General features: G+C 40.0%; 1 protein-coding gene across 1 annotated transcript in view; it reads right to left on the reverse strand.

Moving 5' to 3' along the window:
- Positions 1-268: 268 nt before the first annotated feature.
- Positions 269-20,689, reverse strand: part of LOC134065971 (GTPase IMAP family member 8-like) — a 95,877-nt gene continuing 75,456 nt past the window's right edge. The window contains exons 4-8 of the mRNA XM_062521155.1: positions 17,065-17,264; positions 16,820-16,906; positions 15,078-15,608; positions 14,074-14,190; positions 269-1,169 (exon numbers count right to left, since the gene is read on the reverse strand). Coding sequence (XP_062377139.1) covers positions 355-1,169; positions 14,074-14,190; positions 15,078-15,608; positions 16,820-16,906; positions 17,065-17,264 — 1,750 coding nt within the window. The 3' untranslated portion in view covers positions 269-354. The remainder of the gene's footprint in view (positions 1,170-14,073; positions 14,191-15,077; positions 15,609-16,819; positions 16,907-17,064; positions 17,265-20,689) is intronic.

Below are 20,689 nucleotides of genomic sequence, written 5' to 3' on the forward strand. Positions count from 1 at the left end.
ATTAACTAAACTACTTGTAACTCCTGAGTTAATCATGAATTATAGTATTAGGAAGTGGTTTATAAAACATGTACAGTATTCACATCCTTACTAATCATTAGTGCATAATATAAGAACTGTTAAATAATGAATAGTATTTCATTAACAAAATGTTATTGCATGATATATTAAGTATTAGCAACAATTTATACATATTTTAGAAATAGGCTTATTCACTATGAACAAACCAATCATAACTTTGTGAACAAATGCTTAAGTGATGATGAATTATGCATGAACAATTAATTACTAATGATGAACAAACCATTAACTAATAGCTAACAAATGCTTAATAGATGATAAACTGTGTAGTTATTATAAATTATTGTTACCAAAAGTATTCACAATTAACATAAAAACTGCTTGCAATATTGCATTAATTATTAAGAATTGTATTGATAATCCAAAATGTATTGCCAATAATGCCAACAGACCGAGCACTATTATTAGGATTGGAGATTCCCTGGCCCTTTGTTTCAACATCTCTTCTTCTATGATCTTTTGTCTTCTCTTGTCCTCTTCTTCGATATTTTTCTGAGCCTCCTGGTACATTTTGTTTGTGTAATATTCTCCTCCATTGCTCTGCACAATGGTGTTAATCTTATCCAGCAGTTTGAACACTTGATCCTGGGAAAACTTTTCTTCATTATTGAAAGAATGATATACACCATTGCATTTCTTGATTATATTTTCAGTCAAATGATTCTTAGCCACCATTTCTTCCAGTGACGTTTCATTCAACTTATCAGCATGAGTGAACAGCACCATTGTGAATCGTGCCGCCCTCTCACCAAAGTTGTCCTGGATCCACTTCACTGTGTCCCTCTGCTCCCTTGTATATCTCTCATCAAGTCTCATCACCAGCAAGAAGACATGAGGGCCAGGAAGAGACAGATTGACGCTCTTCTCTATCTCCCTTATCAAATCACCCCTGCTCTTTTTTGTATCAAACAGCCCTGGGGTGTCGACCACTGTGATCTTTGACCCGGCTATCTTTACACTCTCCTTTACACAAGTGTTAGTGACTGATTCAAAACGTAAGTTTCCATCAAAGGCATCTCTCCCCAGGATGGTGTTTCCTGATGCACTCTTCCCGGCTCCAGTTTTACCCAGCAGCACAATCCTGAGTTCTGAACAGAAATAAAAACAATGTTAATTTCTGATTAATATAATCGATTAAATCAAAAACAGTACTTTTGCCTTATCCAGCAGACGTAAGACATCTGATTCTATTAAATAGCCTTGTCACTGACTGTTCCTTGTTATGCGCATAGGCGGCGCTAAGCCATTTTTAGGGGTGCTGCTGAAGCCCCCCCAAATATCATCTCAGCCCACCCTGAATAGTCCTCATCATTGTGATTTTGAGAGATTGTTCAGTGCTCAAACCGTATCACTTTTTCAGACCTGATTTTAGCGAGGGAATAGCTAAATGACGACATTCTATCTGTGATTTCCTGAAAGAGTAAGCTATGCCTCTGATTGGTGGGCGACCCAAGTTGCTTCAGTCTATCTACGCGCAGATAACTTTGGGAACAGTCGTTACAGTAGGCTACCTTCTACTGAAAAGGTATGGCTAATGGACTGAAAATGAAATCTCATCTTAAACATTTAAGTAGGCTACATGTGTTAGTAGCCTATTTGTGGAACCAATCTGTGATTCCCTGATCACAATTATGCCAGCTATTCACTACCGAGTCCAATTTTGTCTAATGTTGCACAGTTACTGTAGGCTGACATTATCCTATTTGCCTACAGTTAGTATTCTACAAGTAATGTTTATAGTGTGCTATTAAGCCTGCCGTTACCTTCCAACCAGACACTTTCTTATTTTAACTATCTAATAAATAATTTGACCTAGCGGATCATCGGACTCACTGGATAACAAACCCTAACACACAGTAAGTTTCAGCATTGACTTGATGATGCGCTAACTGTTGCCCACAGGGGTTTTCAAGGGGCATGACTACAGTCAATAAAGCTCACCAAATTCCAACCTTCTGTGTCATCACATAACTTTACCCTTTAGAAGTTGAAATGGTAACTAATTTAACAGTAGAATAAACTAAGAATAACAACATGCAAATTATAAAACAATATGATTAGACCAAATGAAATTACTATAAGAAAGCGCCAATATCTTGACATTAGGTGATTTAATGTTAGCCACATTTCTTATGCATCAACCTAGCTGTTTATTCATTTTATGCAATGCCTGTTCTACCACAATTGTTGAGCACAGTCACTCCGAGGCTATTTATATAATAGGCCTATATGTCAGTGGTAACACCTACAGTACATAACCACAATGTTAAGTGTCCCTAGCACCATTAGATAGCCTAACAACTATTAGATTAACTAGCTGAACAACACAGAGGAGTGCTGAAATGTACAAATCTGTTTTTCCAATTACTGAACTGTGAAATTCAGCAAATATGTTTTGTGGTTAAAAACTTATTGCAGTATCCCAAATGTTCCACCTGTGTGTAGGATACATACACAAAATTCTGAAGTGCAAAATAGTTTCGGCTACAGCACCAATATTTCTATCAAATAATCAATTCTAACCACAGCATTTCTTACCTGATTAATGCATTTAAACGTTAAAAATGTTCTTACGGGGGACCATGCCCTTGGGGGTCCTCTGCCCCAGTGCAACTCAAGGTCTAGTGACACCCCTCTTAGGGGCTGAGCACCCCTAAAGGTCTGATGCTAGAATCACCCTTGGTTAAGAGCATCTTGGATTTGCTTCATACTTTATGTCAATTGTGTTACTATACCCAACAACTGCTGTGCAACAATTTAAGCTTGTATTCACTAATAAGGTCAAAGAGCTAGGGCTTTTTGAATGGGCCTGTTGCAGGTGAGAGGACTGAAATCCTAGAAGTGCCATTGATACATTCTCTTTTAAGAACATTTGGAAACTAGACGATTCAAAGTTTCTAATTATACTGTATGCTTCTAGGACAAAAACTCGCAGAGCACCACATGTCTCCAGGGTGTTAAACTAAGTTAACCAGAATATTAGCTTCATAAGCGTCATCATAAGCGCTTTGGGTTGCACATGTACATTTGCTAGCTGTGTGTTGATACTGACTATGTTGCAATCTTGTGAAATCAGAAGAAAAATTGTGGATTTACACTTTTTTAACCTTTAATAAACCTCTAAATGTGTAAATCGGACTTTGTTGTTGTATTAGTGTGAAAGAATACATGCTAAGGTGGCAAACCGAAGCAAAACGATGTTTATTCCTGCCGTGGCTATCTTGCTGCTTGTTGACAGCGCTTGTGGTTCAGCTGTGAGCACGCAATTAGCGGCAAGGACGGGTGGTGATGTGCGCTGTTTACGTAACCTGAAGTGACAGCTTAGTAAATTCCACGCAATATGGCAAAGCACAGCATTCGCTGCATAGAAAAACTCAGCATTAGCGCTTTATCCAGCCCTGAGTGTTAGCCTTTGCTAGCTTCATCAAACTTTGCTAACTCAGCTGTGTGATGTACAAGTAGGTGCGAGTGCATTTGACCGGCATAAAATCGGCATGTCTCAGACTGACCGGCCGGTCGCCGGTCGTGGCCGATCACGTGAAAATCGGCCGATTCTGATCGGCGGCCGATCGATCGGTGCATCTCTATTGGCAACCATGCTAGAAGTTATCAGTAGGGTCTGAGGTTTCAGAATCCAGTGGTTGCCAAAGTCATATTTAGAATTTAGGTCAAATTTGAAGGTCAAAAGCTCAAAAAACAATAAATATATGTTATGGATTGACTTTTTGGGGACCTCTTTTTTTCCACGGCATTCTTTTTTAAATGTTGGCAACCATGCTAGAAGTTAACAGTAGGATCTGAGGTTCCGGAATCCAGTGGTTGCCAAAATCAAATTCATAATTTAAGGTCAAATTTGAAGGTCAAAGCCTCAAAAACAATAAATACATGTTATGGTTTGTCTTTTTGGGGAGCTCTTTTTTCATGCGATTCTTTTTTTAAAATGTTGGCAACCATGCTAGAAGTTAACAGTAGGGTCTGAGGTTCCAGTGTCCAGTGGTTGCCAAAATCATATTTAGAATTCAAGGTCAAATTTGAAGGTCAAAAGGTCAAAAACAATGCATTTTATGGTTCGTCTTTTTTTGGGGGGGCTCTATTTTCATAGTATTCTTTTTAAAAAGTTGGCAACCATGCTAGAAGTTATCAGTAGGGTCTGAGGTTCCAGAATCAAGTGGTTGCCAAAGTCATATTTAGAATTCAAGGCCAAAACCTCAAAAACAATAAATACAGTCATGGTTGAAATTGTTGGCACCCTATGCTAAAGCTGACTAAAAAGAGGAATATAAAATCATCTTTTAGAAATTGATTTTAATGGCTTAAGTAATAAAATTAGGAAAAATCCAACCTTTAAGGACACACCAATTTTCTTTGTGAATGAATAATGTATCATAAATAAATAAATGTTCTTCCCAAAATACTGGGGTCAAAAATATTGGCACCCCTATGTAACCCTATGGGAATTTAACACATAGGGTTAGGCAGTTTTTTTTAATTTTTAAAGGCCACTTATTTCATGGATCCAGGATACTATGCATCCTGATAAAGTTCCCTTGGTCTTTAGAACTAAAATGTACCCACATCATCACACACCCTTCACCATTCCTAGAGGTAGGCATGGTGTTTTGTTCAGTTTTGTTCAGTTAGCCTATTAGCTTGTTGCATTGAGTTCAATGAGCATCAAACAGGCTAATAGGCTAACTGAAGAAAACTTCAAGCTCCCTTCTACCCACAATCCTTTGCGTCCACGTCTGAATCTCGGTGAAAACAAAACAAACATGGCTGCCGATATCGGTAAATTACTGCCGAGTCTATGGAACTATAATTTGTGTGATGTTATTTAGCTTGGATTTGTGGAAAGTAGATTGAAAATAAACGATTTACTACCTGGTTATACCATTGTTGTACCCACTAATAACGCCTGGTCTGAGATATTAGCTGTCAGTGAAACTATTTTACACCGTTAGCCTACTAGCTTACGTAGGCTAATTTAGTTTAACGTCAGGCTTTTGCTAACGTCATACCGTAGTGTTAACCAAAGATTCTAGAGTGCTACGCTCATTTTCAAACGACGCGTTTAAACTAAAGTCATGTCTAGTTAGAGAGCTCTCTATTTAGGGAGGGAGGCAGTAGGCAGCTGCCTTCCGATTCGAACGGAGCCATGGTGTTGGTTGGGATGGGCCTCAAGGTGACGTTGAGGAGTTTTTGTGCCATCTGTACAAAGCACCATGCACATCTTTGGGTATTGACAGGGCTAGACATGACTTGTTTCAGAAAGGCAAAAAGGCAATGGAAATGTTACCTCCAACAAGTGATCCATTGTCATTGTATCTTGCACGTGCAAATCACCAGGCAAAGGTATATGGCTGCAATATGACAAGGTAGATGTTATGTCCTGGTCAGATTACATGATATCAGCCCGATTTTGGCCATTTGTCGTGACCGACAAGCTTACAGCGTCGTATCCGATTTCAAATGATCAGGCATGACCTCACACGCGGAGTGAATCTTATAATGTGACATGCTTCACGACATGCGAATTGTCGTTCACAACGTTCTAAAACAGCCCGACCAAAAAACTGGCTTGTCAGAAATTTGACAGGAGTCGTATGACGCGACCGATGATTTCGGTGTATGTGGCCACTCTCCCGGCCAAGACGCGGAGAGGTTTTCATGATTCTAAAATCGTATAGTGTGACATGGTAAATCGTAAACGACAATCGTGAGCGACAAAAAAATTGTTTAGTCTGACCCTGCCATTAGTGAAATCCCTGAGGAGACAGGTGGTTGGAAGGTTGTAGACCAACACTTGGTGGTTGTGTGGCTCAGGAAACTCCTGTTCCAAGTAGTTGCTTGGAGCTGATAATTTGTGGTTGTAGAACCAATTGTGACGTACACATACCTGCACTTGCCTTAAAATGGACAGCCTTGCACACCTGCATGCGTTTGTGATGCTGATGGATGTCTCAACAATGTAGGGAAGGAACATGATCAGGACGAGACAGCCTTTTTGTAATACAGCAACAAAAAGTGCACATTGCAAAACATTGCATTTTTGCCTTGAAATAAAGAAGCATTCTTGTTATTCATTAGCAATATATTCTCTAGAGAACGTTTTGTGTTATTCATAGCATAATGGAGTAATGGCCATATGAATTCTAAATATCCAAATTATTTATCAATAATAATAAATATTTATCAAAAAGATCTTTCAAACTTTTCAAAGAATGCCATGAAAATAAAGCCCCCATAAAGTCTAACCATAAAATCTATTGTTTTTGACCTTTTGACCTTCAAATTTGACCTTGAATTATAAATATGATTTTGGCAACCACTGAACTCTGGAATCTCAGACCCTACATATAACTTCTAGCATGGTTGCCAACTTTTTAAAAAGGATGTCAAGAAAATAGAGCCCCCCAAAAAAGACCAATCATAAAATGCATTGTTTTTGACCTTTTGACCTTCAAATTTGACCTTAAATTATAAAAATAAGGTTTAGCAACCACTGAATTCTGGAACCTCAGACCCTATTAATAACTTCTAGCATGGTTGCCAATTTTTTAAAAAGGATGTCATGAAAATAGAGCCCCCCAAAAAGACGAACCATGAAATCTATTGTTTTCGACCTTTTGACCTTCAAATTTGACCTTAAATTATGAAAATTATGTTGGCAACCACTGGATTCTGGAACCTCAGGCCCTACTAATAACTTCTGGCATGGTTGCCAACTTTTAACAAAAAATGCCATCAAAAGTTTTTTTTTAGGGTCTTGGCCTGCCAACTATAAGAGCTTTCATTGAATGCATGCGTGTGCGAGTTTGCGTGGCAGAAACTGAAACTACACGATAACGTTAGTGGCAAAGCTTTGCTTCAACCTGTCGGAAGGCTATTTAATTATTTAACACTAGAAGCGCCAAGCGCCGGTCATTTGACCGCTGACGCGTATTACTAGAAGCGCCGTGTGGGTTTGACCTAGATATACCTAGAACTGCCGGGCTGCGGTCATTTGACCGCAGCGATTACAAAAAAAAATACATCTTTTCACTCGATTAAATTCCAGGACCCTACGTTCATGACTTTTCCTAAATACGCGTGTTTTGTCACCCAGAATTTTTACATGATCGAAAGCACACCGGTACAAGCACACCGGTACTTATGTGACAACACTATGTTGTCTCGCGTTCGGCCATGTTTGTCCAGGCTGCTATTCTCTTTTCTCACAGCAGATGTCGCAAGGGTTTCCTGTCAGTCGGGCATGAGAATAATATTTTACCATAAAACATATAGTTTATATATGTGCAATATGTATTATATAGCCAGGCCTATATGTGATTTATTTTAATAACTATTTTTTACTTACATGGCATAGTCTATGGAGGCGATTTACAGTGGTAAAATGCAAGTTTGAAAACGTTGCAACGTTTGTTCTATTAGGCAGGCCTACGTGTGTAAAAAATATTTTCAGCTGAAATTCGTTGTAGCCTATTTATGTACATAGGGCACGTATGCCTACGTACATTCATAGTTGTATATCTTATCTTCTATTTGTAGGCTCTCTTTTAAAGCTCAGACTAATGTATAAGCATTTTCTTACATATTTGCTGGACAAACTGAGTTGCGTCGCTTCAAATACCTATTTCCATTTCTCAGAAGTGCAGCATGTTGAGTGGCGCAACGGTAACTCGCTCGACTACTACGCCGGAGATCCGGGTTCACAATTAGGCACGGACGGTATTATATTATGAATTCACAGACCGCTTTCAACGCCGACGAACAATGATTTTTCGTTAATGGCTTTTAATGTTAATGTTTAATGTTAATGGCTGCTACGATACACAGGACTCACAGTGAGTTGACGACCAATTAAAAATACATGGGGAAAAGAAGCAAACAAGGTAGCCTGATTTTGATCTCACCTTACATACCAATTCCTACGTATATAGGGCTACTCAAACTTTTGCTAAATCGTTAAATCGTTAAATTAATTTGTGCCCGGTTGCACAAACAACAAAACCAAAGATTGATGATATGAACCAAATATTCTGGAACAGATGGATTTACAGCATTGAATGTGATAGGCTATTAGGCTACTGATGCGACTTCCACCGTTTCCTTTCCAGAGATTGCTGCGCTGTTCACAACGCATTGAAGTGAAACGTGCAGAATGTTGCCCAAAACAATACAATAACATTGTGTGTTGATATCTAGTACAATATAGACATCTGTAGACATGAAGTGGCAACTAAAGCCATTATCAGTCATGAAAACTTCGGCGGCTGCAGCAGGTTTTGGCTGAGCCAGCTAGCCAGCCAACAACTTCATCAGCCAGCCGTTATCCTCAAAGCAAATGGCTTTGGGGTCTATACATAACACACTATCCATTGCAAACAGCCTATTTGAAACCGATCATCCCCCCTCCCCCATACACTCGCCTAGGCTACTAAAGGCCCCGGTACAGTTCACGCACCCGACTTGTCGTGCGACATGTTGACGTCACGGGGAACGTTGTAACCATGTATACTTGCGCGTGGTAGTCGCGACACAATTTGCAGTATTCCCCTGAACAGAGGCACGGTATCCATTGACGTTAATGGCAGTAGCAACTAGCTTCTTTGCTGATATTTCAGACTTAGCTTGCACAACTGAAGGATTAGCCTACCATCTCGTTTATGAGATGAGCTTGTGTAATCTCCCTAAATGGAAAGATATATAGCCTATATTTTTTTAGGTCTAGCAGATATCCTTTGGTTGAAAATAAATCTCTTCCTTACCTTTTGCTGGAATACTTATGTGCCTCGGTCCTAGTCATTTCCCCCTAATATCCTCCTGTTGCAACTCTCACTGGTAACTTCGTTAACTTATCCAAGGTAGTTCACGACTGTAAACAAATCAGTCATCCAAACGGCAACTCTCGCTGCAGCCTAGCCAAGTTAACTTCCCACTTCTCAAACTTACTATTATTCAAACTTCATGACTACAGTCATTTTAAAAATGAATGGGCTTATTTAAGATGTTGGATAGGCTATATGATAATGCCTGAATGTGGTTTATGTGGTTGATGACTGTAGAAGGACACTGGCTCCGTGAGCTTGGCTTCAATCTCTTCCTAGTTGTCGTGCGAGGTTGGCGCGCGCGGTTGATATCAAATGTTCGGTGCGCGACAGGTCGGCGCGCGGCTGAAATGTGGCTAGCGACACAGGAAATTACGTCATTTTGACGTCACATTGTCGCGCGACAGGTCACATCACCGAGGCATTGAGGACAATTAACTGCCTCCCCACCCCCACCCCATCTCTCTGTCCCCTGGCTGTTTATATAGGCAACTCGTGGAAGAATGCGCAATCATGTTTCATCGCATATGCGCGTTTCAGAATGTTCGAATTCGCCAGCGTGCGTGTAGTTATGTGAATAGAAAATAATAGAATAGAATAGCCTACTTTATGATGCCTTGTTCAAAAGAACTTCCGTCATGAATAGGTTTAGGATCGAACCAGCAACTCTTTGGTTTTCAGGCCGAAACTCTAACCAGTGAACTACAGCTTTGTGTGACGTTCTTGTGAAAATGTGTGTATCAATGCTGAATCTCGAATTCACATAGAAGTTAGTTTAAATTGTAGAAACAATAGGCCTATAGCTTTTTTTCAGCAGACATCGCAAACATAGCCTACATATGTTACTTCTCGCGCGTATGCCTGCTCAGCATAGCTCTCTCTCTATCTCCCTCCCTCCGAGGTAGCTAGACCCTGATGCTTCTCCCTAAATGAATGAAAGTTGTTTTAGAAAGTAGCCACGGTAGCCTGTAAAATGCGGCATGAAATCCTGGCTACTGTGTAATTGAAACCAGACTGTTAGGCTCTTTGTTCCAGGTCCGATCATTCGGCTAAATGAATAGAAGTGAATTTGGGGAGTGAATTAGAACTAGCCACCCATTCACGTTTAGAGCATTTTAGTTGAAAGTCAAGTTTGCTTAAGATTTGTTCAAGAACTCTTCCAAAGTTTTTACCTCAAACAACACAAATCAACACAAATACATTAACAGATAACTCAAACGTGCCGTATGTCATAATGAAACAAACAACCACAGACTATCAACAACACGGTCTGACACGAATGACACATGGCTTAGTGCAAACTGAATTTATGACCAAACGATTTGATTCGTGCACGAAGCGCCATCTAGCGATCATTATGTGTAAGTAACAGCCTCCCAGTCTAAGGACTCAGCGGCAGTGCTTAATTTGTAAAGTGGGAGGTGCCGGAACGCAGAGGATGGGTGGATCCGGCGACTCAAAAATAAATAAATAAATAAATAAATAAAGGGTCGGCGGGACGACGACGCACAACGATTCTGTATGCACTGGTTTACAATTAAACCAGTTACCGAGTGCGGAGACAGAGTGCAGATTCGCATGTTTAAGGCTTTATTTCGCCAACACAGCAAGACAGTAACCAAGGTTATTTTAACTACAACGGACAACGCTCAGAGTAAAAAGGATGAACTCCAAACAAGCTCACTAAAAGTTCGCCCGTTAGCTCTCCACACACACGTTAACGCAACACAATGAATCAATAATTAGGCTAACAAATAAAACAAAGATTACAATATATTGAGAGTACCAGCAGAGAATAATAAAGACTTAATTTTACTTACACACATATCTTGTTTGTCCAAAACAGTCCAGTAGACTATAGACACCTGCGCCTATATTTCCCTATCAGATCCCGTGCAGATATGTCCTTTAGCAATCCATGATTTCACGTAGGGAATGGGACTGAACCGGGTAGCCTAAGCAGTGGGCCGACAAGGCCAATAAAGAGTTGTGAGGAGATGGTAGAGGGGAGAAGAGATGCTCTATTTGCTGCGCAAATCAAGTTAATCTGCGAAAAAACCCGCTCACACTCTGCACTTGAGATGGGGACAGTGTTGACCGCGGCCAAAAGGTCCGAACAAACTTTTATTTAATGGATGAATGAATGATTATTTGCTTTATTTCATTGTGATATGGTCATGGAGGTGGTGGATCTAATTTAATAGCTGCCGGATCCAATGTCGGAGGTTCCGGATCTCAAATTAAGCCTGAATAACTGCCGGATCCAACGTCGGAGGTTCCGGATCTTGTTCCGGCTTGTTCCGGCTCAAATTAAGCACTGCTCAGCGGTCTTTTGACCGCCTCGCCGCGCTTCTAGTAGTTCACAACAGCACGGCGCTTCTAGTAGGTCGTCAAAGCGGTCAAATGACCGGGGCGCGGCGCTTCTAGGTATAAGTGGGTCAGAACGGCACGGCGCTTCTAGTGTTAATAACATTTAATAGAGCAACGTGGATTCCCGTAACTTCCATAAAAACAGGGCAAACATTGTTTAGCATTGAGTATTGTTTACCGGCAGTCAAACTCAGAAGATTCTAGCCTTAGTCTTTCATTAAAGATCTCCAGATTTACGCCTATCTGCACGGCCATTTACCATAGACAAAAGTTGGTATTGCGTTTTCTTACATTCAGGCATTCAAATGAAATTTCATCATAAACCATATCATTTTATTTCTCCATTTGCCTACCAGAGTGTAGCTATCGTCAGAAATGCGGCAGGTAATTATCGCAGAATGTGCAGAACCTGTCTGAAAATGGCTTATGATGCTTGCATAAGGGAAACATCTAAAAACAATAGCACCCATATTTGCTGTTGTTTTCAGAAGTATCTCTCATGCAAACATGCAAAAGAATGAACTATTGTAATTATATCTTAAGCAGACCCCTGATGTGCATACGACATGTGCACATGTGCATAGTTTTCACAAACTTTTTGTAAAGAATTTTGGCACAAACATTGACTGCTTTTTGAAGTGAAAGTGCATGCCTAACAATATAGCATAATACTAATTGTGATATGATAATCATAATGATGATTTGATGGGGGGTGGGGTGAGGTATGTGTAGGTGGGCCCTATGACCCCAAAGTCTGCCATAATCGGGCCTCAACTTAAAGAAGTTTGAGGCTGCGTTAGTGTTTCTCAAAGCCTACAGCGGCTAGCGGGTCTATGTATTTGTGTTGGTATAACCCTGAAATGTAAAACCATCAAATTTTACTCAGTGGCCTTTGTGCCCTATCATGTGGCCTTGGTGCCCCTAAAAAAAGAAGAAGGTGAAGGCCAAATGGCCTTGCCCCTAAAATTACGAAATTCCCACCCTGATCAACACACATGGCAAATGTACATGTGGAATCTATGGGTAGCAATCATTACTCACAGAAAATGTGAAGTCTTTAGCTTGAATACCTTGAGAAAATGACATCTGAACTTTGCTGCGGATTGAGATGAGCGCACAAATGTGGCAAAAATCATGTTCAAAAAGGTTTTTCTCTGAATGCATCAGGTATATGAAGCTAATGTGTTGGCTAATTTAGTTTAACCCTATGAGCCCTAAGCTGTTTTAAGGGCATTTTCACTACCTCTAGTTAGAAGCATTTATCCTGGTCATTGTAAGTGTCATTCACACATGCTACATATTGCATTTTCAGCACAGTCTAGGCTACCCAGATCTGCCACAATATAATGTATAAATACTTGCATTGATTTGATTTAGATTTTTAGATAATAAAAATTTGAAAAGCGTACTATACAAATTCTTACATTTTGACCTGTATTTCACTACCGCAAGCTGACAGATCGACATGACTTGCATGGTTGTGTAGGGCAGGCCTGACTGTCCTAAAAATGGCAATATAAGAACCATGGTGGAGGTATACTTCGGGGCTGAGCAATTTACTGAAATATGTGGTGTGTGCCTTCCAGAAATAAATGGCAATTTTTATTCAGTGCTGAGAAATTACTTTTTAACACTTTTTGCGCTCCATATTTGTGACACTAGCTGATCTGACCTGACTTGTTTGCGTGGTAGCACACATGACGTGCACAGATGATGATTCTCTATAATATTTTTTACTGCATTGCAATGAACAAAGTAAAGTCAAAAAATTTTTTATTTGTCAAACAAATAAATACAGACCACACGGTCGAAATGTTTTTCTGTGCTAGAGAAAAAAGAAAATAAAAGTAAAAAAGAAGGATTTCGGCCCCAGCCGTGGCGCAACTGGCTGGGGCACCTGCACCGCACGCCGGCGACCCGGGTTCGATTCCCGCCCCGAGGTCCTTTCCGGATCCCACCCCGACTCTCTCACCCATTCACTTCCTGTCTCTCTCTACTGTCCTGTCAACATTAAAGGCACAAAAGCCCAAAAAATATACTTTAAAAAAAAAAAAAAAAAGAAGGATTTCAAGTGTGCAAACTTTTTTCCATTTTTAGGTTTCACGAGTAAATCAAACGAGAGTAATGGTAGCCGAAGCCATATGACATTATCATTTGTTTGTCACTTCGTCTGATTTTATAACACGAAATGATCTCTGAAGCTCTGCTTCTCCTCTTTCATTTGATATGCGTGTCATGTCTGTGCAATGCGGGGTCCGTGAGTAATTCAAGCGAGAGTTCTGGATGCGCGGGTGAACGCAGAGCAATATTGACTGTAAATATTATATACTTTGATTTAACTTCATGATTTTATTTAATTTTCATACTTGATCGTACAGACAAGTGTCTAGTCTCGTTGGAAAGCCCCGGTTCTGCTCTTTCGTGCAATATATCTCGCTGTGACTAATAATCGTGGAGCAAATGTAACAAAGAAGAATGTGTGCGTTTTTTGACGCACTTTGCGTCCGCCGGGCTCATAGGTTTAAATGGTTACTCTTCAGATAGTAAAAGTTTGAAGCAAATCTGAGATGGTCAAGCAGAAAGTTTCTTTAAAATCTGTTGAATTCAGGTGGAATGACCCATCTAGTAAAGCTACATAGTGCGGTTATAGCCGATAGGGCCGCAAAGTGAATGCAGACGTGCTGTTCACCCCGTTACGAGTTGATGAACTGCTGAAACATTATTTTAAAAACTCTTTGCTGTTACTTTATTATAGGCACTAGAACAGCAAACTAGCATTTTCTCTCACACTCACCAGTCAGGTGGCTGCTTTTCAGCTGTTTATCTCGGTCCTCCAGCTGCTTAATTCTCTCCTCCAGATGAGCAGCTTGCTTCTCCAGCTTTCTCTGTTGTTCCTGCCGTAGGTTGAAAACTGAGAAGCAGAAAATGTTGAATTACGTTAAATATGTCATAGTCAACGTTCTTACTAGAACAATCAAAATGTGGTTAGTCACAGACAGACGTTCCACAGGAAGTGTCCTCTGTATGAAAAGTATCTATTACAAACTATGTATTCAATAGTGCTCGAAGTAAATCCAATAACCCTCCTGCTTTTTACATTTGCTTGTGTTCATTTAGACTGGGGGGCTTTAATTGCTAATTTCTCAGTCTCACATCTCAAGTTTGACTGTATTCCCCGCGGTGAAATTATCTAGTTGGGTGGCAAGAAATGAAACTTATGTCAAATAGATGTACTGCACTGTAGATGATCATTGACCCATGCTTGTTTTAGATTTTACTGCCAAATGACTGCCACAATGTTGTTGTATTTGTTTGGTGTAGTGTTGAGTGAAGGGTTGCTGATAGGGGATACCATGTTACTAAGTAGATCTAAATACCCACTCAGTGCATGCACACACACTTACAAAAGTTGCAAGAATAAAGGATGGAGTAGAACATGGAGACAAATTGGCAAGCGGGATTTATTTTTGCTTAAGAACGAGCAGAACTTTCCACAAGTATGTGATACATCTAGTTTATCCAAGAAACTCCATAACAAACAGAGTGATGTAAAACACACTTTTGGAGAAGGTCTCTGACAGGTAGAAATGTGTTTTAACTCAGATTTACTTTAATTTTAACTGTAATGCAAGAAACCCAGACATTTGCTTATGCCTTTTTTAGTGCAAAAGACAAGTACACAATTTTCCAGATCTAAAATGACTGCAGCAATGATTCTAAAAAAAATAGAATCAAGTATTGTTTTGTTACAGTGCATCAAAATCAAACATTCAGGCCAGATAATAATCTGAACTTTACCTGAAATTAGTAACACATCCATCTTCTGCAACAGCTCCTTCACCTGTCGATGCCCTTTTGGATTTATGTTATCAAAGACGTGGTATCCTCCACCAACGCTGTTCACCAGACCCTGCAGTCCAGAGCTCTCCTGCAGAAACTCCTCAACTGACTTTCCTTTCAGCTGGTCTCCTCCAGTAAACAAAACAATGGTGAACTTCAGGGCCTCCTCACCAAAGCTGTTCTGGACCCACTTCACTTCATTGCGGTCTTCTTCTGTGAATCTACCCAGTTGAATTACCATTAAGAGAACATGGGGTCCCTTAACAACCTTTTCATTTTCTGACAGCCATGAAGCATTCCTTGATGTGATTTCTGGTGTGTCAATTACAGTGATGTTTCTTCCTTCCACAACTCCACTTTGACTCTCGAAGTTTTTGGTCACTGGTAAAGTAGATGATTTAAATGCCTCTCTGCCCAGGATGGTGTTTCCTGATGCCCTCTTCCCTGATCCAGTCTTCCCCAACAACATCACTGTCAGCTGAGGAAGTCCTGAAGATGAAATGCAAATGTCTCAGAAGTTTTGTTCACATCATTATTTACTGTTTGAATTATCGTCATCATCATCATCATCATCATCATCATCATCATTATTATTATTAATATTATTATTATTATCATCATTAAATATGGTTTGGCAGAAATATTGAAACTACATTGAAATTATATTGAAAGTGTCCCCACTGTTTTGCGTTGAATCAATGGTGGATTTTCAACCATACTGACATGCAGGGTGGGAATTTCGTAATTTTAGGGGCAAGGCCATTTGGCCTTCACCTTCTTTTTTTTAGGGGCACCAAGGCCACATGGTAGGGCACAAAGGCCACTGAAAAAAATTCGATGGTTTTACATTTCAGGGTTATCTCGACACAAATACATAGACCAGCTAGCCGCTGTAGGCTTTGAGAAACACTAACACAGCCTCACACTTATTTAAGTTGAGGCCCAATCATGGCAGACTTTGGGGTCATAGTAGCCTGACTCTCGCCAGACCCTTGTAGTTCCGCCATGCTCCACCAGAGGCGTTTCGCTGAGCTCCACACAAGGGTCTGGACGCGAGGGCAATCCAAACTCGTTCCAGTGATCAAAAAATGATCAACCAATCAGGAGCGCCGAAGCGAGTGTTTGATTCAAATAACAATGGCGGCACGCAGCGAGGAGTCTTGTGCTGACATTGATTCTGCCATTTCAACCGTTTTGTCGAATCTATCGAGTATTCATTATTATTGCGCGATCAATTGCGCAGCAAATTATCAGGTGAAGCACCGGGCCTAATTTCACTCAAAGAGCAAAGAGCTTTCCATATCAGTTCAATACGGAACAAGACTTTTATGTGTCAAACACGGGACGATTCCGTATCATACTGAATGGTTGGCAACCCTAAGTCAGGGGCATAAAGGCCACTGTGGCCGTACAATGAGGTTTTTTTCACGGGTTTCAAGGCCAAAGTGTAGGGAAACGGCGGCCATGGCCGCGGTATAATTCTCACCCTGCTGACATGTAAATCAATGGTGATTCAACAGCACCTAAATGGAAATCTAGATAGCAAGATTCAGTTGAATCAATGTTTCAATATCATTTCAACCAACCATTATTTCTGCCATACCATATTTAAAGTGTACCCTCTGTTTTGCGTTGAATCAATATTGGACTTTCAACCAAATTGACATTTAATCAATGGTGATACAATGTTAAACATATACCTTTATGGTGGGGATATTGGTGGACTCCAACATACATCAGTGGGACCAGGACAACCAGAATTAACAGCATAATCTTCCATACAAAACCTGTGTTTAGATTTGTGAACACAAACACCAAAATAAAATATGTTATATTAGAAATGCGGGGTGTCTATAGTTGATGAAACTGATAAACACATTAATGCAATAATACACAATATCACCACTTAGTCAATACAAAAGGGTAATGAGGCAACATATTTTACCTGATTGAAGGGCACTGACTTTTTCTGGTGAACCTTTTGGTTTCTGATTATGACCAACAATTTCATGTTTAGACAATACTGGCGTCTTGTAGTGGTCTACCAGATGAGTCACACAATAGGATACTTTGCAAGTCTTACAATATTTTGCAGCATTGTGGACATTCCCAAGGCAAATGTCACATTTGTCACGGAACCGATCACTGTAAATCAGAATAGAAAAGGTCAGCTTTATTAGTTATTGATTGTATTAGTTATCGACTATTAAATCAATCAGTAGCACTTCATAACTAGAAAAGCACTCCGAGAGCGCAGACCTCCGCCATTTTCTTACATATTTGCTGGACTGACTGAATTAAGTGAGGTCAAACACCTATTCGAAAGTGTGTAAAATGTCAAGTGGCGCAGCGTTAACACCCATGACTGCAATGCCGGAGACCCGGGTTCACAACCCGGCAGGAGTGAAATAAATCAGCTCAAATTAACTGAATTCACTGACCGTTTTTCAACGTCGACGAACAATGATTTTTTGTTAATGGTTTTTAATAACAAACTATCTGAAATAAACGGATGAATCACAATACTGTTTACCATTAACAAAAAATAATTTCGCCAGCCAATCATTTTCTAATCCAAATTCAGCCGCCATCTGACAAACTTTGGCTAAGCCAGTTAGACTATTTGCATCTAAAATTAATTATATCATAGAGACACACGCAAAAAATAAACGATAGCCTATAGTATAAACGATTCCCACTGGATAGGCTACACCACATCAGTATTGTGCTCGTTGCTACGATAGGCTACACAGGGCTCAGTTGCATGTTCTGTACATTAAGTGGCAACTAAAGCCATTATCAGCCATGAAAACTTTGGCGGCTGCAGGAAACCGATTATTCCCCCTCCCCCATACACGTCTAACCAGTTCACGGAGGGGGGGGATCGTTTTGCTACGTGTGGACATGATCTTAGGCTACAGACATCACTGCCTCCCCACCCCCTCTCTCTGCCCCATGCAGGCTGTAGGCTGGTTTGTTGTTTTACATGCAACTCGTGGAAGAATGCGCAATCATGTTTCATCGCATATGCGCGTTTCAGAATGTTCGAATTCGCCAGTGTGCGTGTAGTTGTGTGAATAGAAAATAATAGAATAGAATATACTTTATTGATGCCTTGCTCAAAAGGGCTAATGCCATACACAAGTCGAGGATCGAACCAGCAACCCTTGGGCGTAGGGGCTGAAGCTCTAACCAGTGGGCTACAGCTCTGTCGCAACTAGTTGCTAAAATGTGTGTGTCAATCCCGAATCACGAATTCACATAGAAGTAGCGTACATTGTAGAAACAATAGGCCTAGGCCTATAGCTTTTTTTCAGCAGACATCGAAACATAGCCCCGCCCCCCCCCCCCCCCCCCCCCCCCTCCGAGGTAGCTAGACCCTACAAGATCCCTACAAGATTTTTACACAGCCTACGTGTGTAAAAATTATTTGCAGCTGAAATTCAAAACATTAACGTCAAGCGAAACTTCAGTGGGGGCAGGGAGGTAGACTTTGTTGTTAGACTCCCCTAAAGAGTGTCTAAAGGTCTAAAGCTGCCAGTTACAACTGTCGTTCAAAAACAATTTACTATTAGATAGTTGTTTTTATTAAACTGCATGTGTAAAGCTTGATATTATTGGGAGGAATTATTAACCTTATTATTAGCCTTCCAAAGCACTATTCCCTCGGAAAACATCGCAGAAGCCCGCTACTTCTCTCTCCCACCACTCCAAAACAAAACTGTTATCTGTCACAGCAATAGGCAAGTCAATTTTGAATCACAATGGTCAACGTTTCAGCACTTTTTTGGATCGTTCTGACGGTAGCCTAATGACTAGGTGCAACGACTTGATTATTTTCAGCCGATAACTGAATGTTATAGCCTATTCGTAGATTAACTGCACTCAAACTACCGTGTGTGACATTGATTTAATCATCTTTATAACAATCTCCAAAATATTAAAAACTAATACTCATATTTATTAAAAACGAAATAGGCCTATATAAAAAAAAATACTACGAAAAAGTTGAAAGTCAAGTTTGCTTAAGGTTTGTTCAAGAACTCTTCCAGAGTTTCTACCTCAAACAACACAAATAAATGAACAGATAGTCTACCTCAAACGTGCTGTATGTCATAATGAAACAACTACAGACTACTAACACGGTTTGACACTAATGAGACATGGCTTAGTGCAAACTGAATCTATGACCAAACGATTTGATTCGTGCACGAAGCGCCATCTAGCTATCATTATGTGTAAGTGACAGCGTCCCAGTCTAAGGACTCAGCGGTCATTTGACCGCCTCACCGCGCTTTAAGTAGTTCACACCAGCACGGCGCTTCTAGTAGGTCGTCAAAGCGGTCAAATGACCGGTGCGCGGCGCTTCTAGGTATAAGTGGGTCAGAACGGCCGGGCGCTTCTAGTGTTAATTTAATTGGCATGTGTATGTTGCTCTGGATAACAGAATGAACTAGAAATGCAATTCCAAGGAATTACCAGTGCATGAAAATGCAAAAATGTATAGATAGATAATGTAGATATGGCCACTAAGGTGTAGCTAGGGTAAAGATGGTGATTGCATAGTTTAAAGAAAGTTGATAGTGTGATGGTAGACAGTTTAAAACGGAAACATTCCAGTTCTAACTTATCTAATGATTTCTATTCATGTTAAAATGTTAACTATGGTAACAATGATTGATAACCAGGTTGATTGGTTAACTTAACTACTGATTTCTTGCAGTTATGGTAAAAATGTTAACTATGGTAACAGTGTTAACCAGGTTGATTAGCTAACTTAGGTAATGATTATTTGCAGTTATGTTAAAAATGCTAACTATGCTAGAAATGCTAACTATGGTAACGATGCTAACTTAACTAACAATGCTAACTAGGTTGATTAGCTAACTTAGCTGATGATTTCTAGCAGTAATGCTAAAAATGCTAACTATGCTAACAATGCTAAATTTGTTAACAATGCTAACCAGGTTGATGAGCTAACTTAGTTGATGATTTCTTGCAGTTATGCTAAAAATGCTAACTATGCTAGCAATGCTAACTATGCTAACCAGGTTGATTAGCTAACTTAGCTAATGATTTCTAGCAGTTATGCTAAAAATGCTAACTATGCTAACTAGCTAACTTGCTAGTGAGGACTTTTATTTTGAAACATTTGTTGCTAGGGTATCCATGGTGGCCACTATCAGGAAACAAGAAGTTACTACAGTATAATCATGTTGGCTGCTATGGAAACGGTCATAAACGCTTAATTTTAATGGTTGCTATGTTGGTTGCTAGGTAAAAGGAGGTTTCATGTAGTTGACTGGAGGCATAGTGGATGATAACTGACAGTTGGAATGGTTGAACAGTTCAATAGTTGACTAGTTTCAATGGTTAAATGATTTAATAGTGTATTATTGCAGTGAGGACTTTTATTTTGAAACAGTTGTGGATAGAGGAAACAGTTAACAGGATATGTAGTCTTCTGAGAGACTGTATGCTTAAAGCCAGAGAAACTGACAGTTGGTGCACAGGTGGCCGGCCACCTGGCATAAGATTCTAATTGCTGCTGTGATGTCATAATGAGCAAT

Source organism: Sardina pilchardus, chromosome 1 (genome assembly GCF_963854185.1).
Source record: "Sardina pilchardus chromosome 1, fSarPil1.1, whole genome shotgun sequence".
In the NCBI taxonomy this organism is placed as follows: domain Eukaryota; kingdom Metazoa; phylum Chordata; class Actinopteri; order Clupeiformes; family Clupeidae; genus Sardina; species Sardina pilchardus.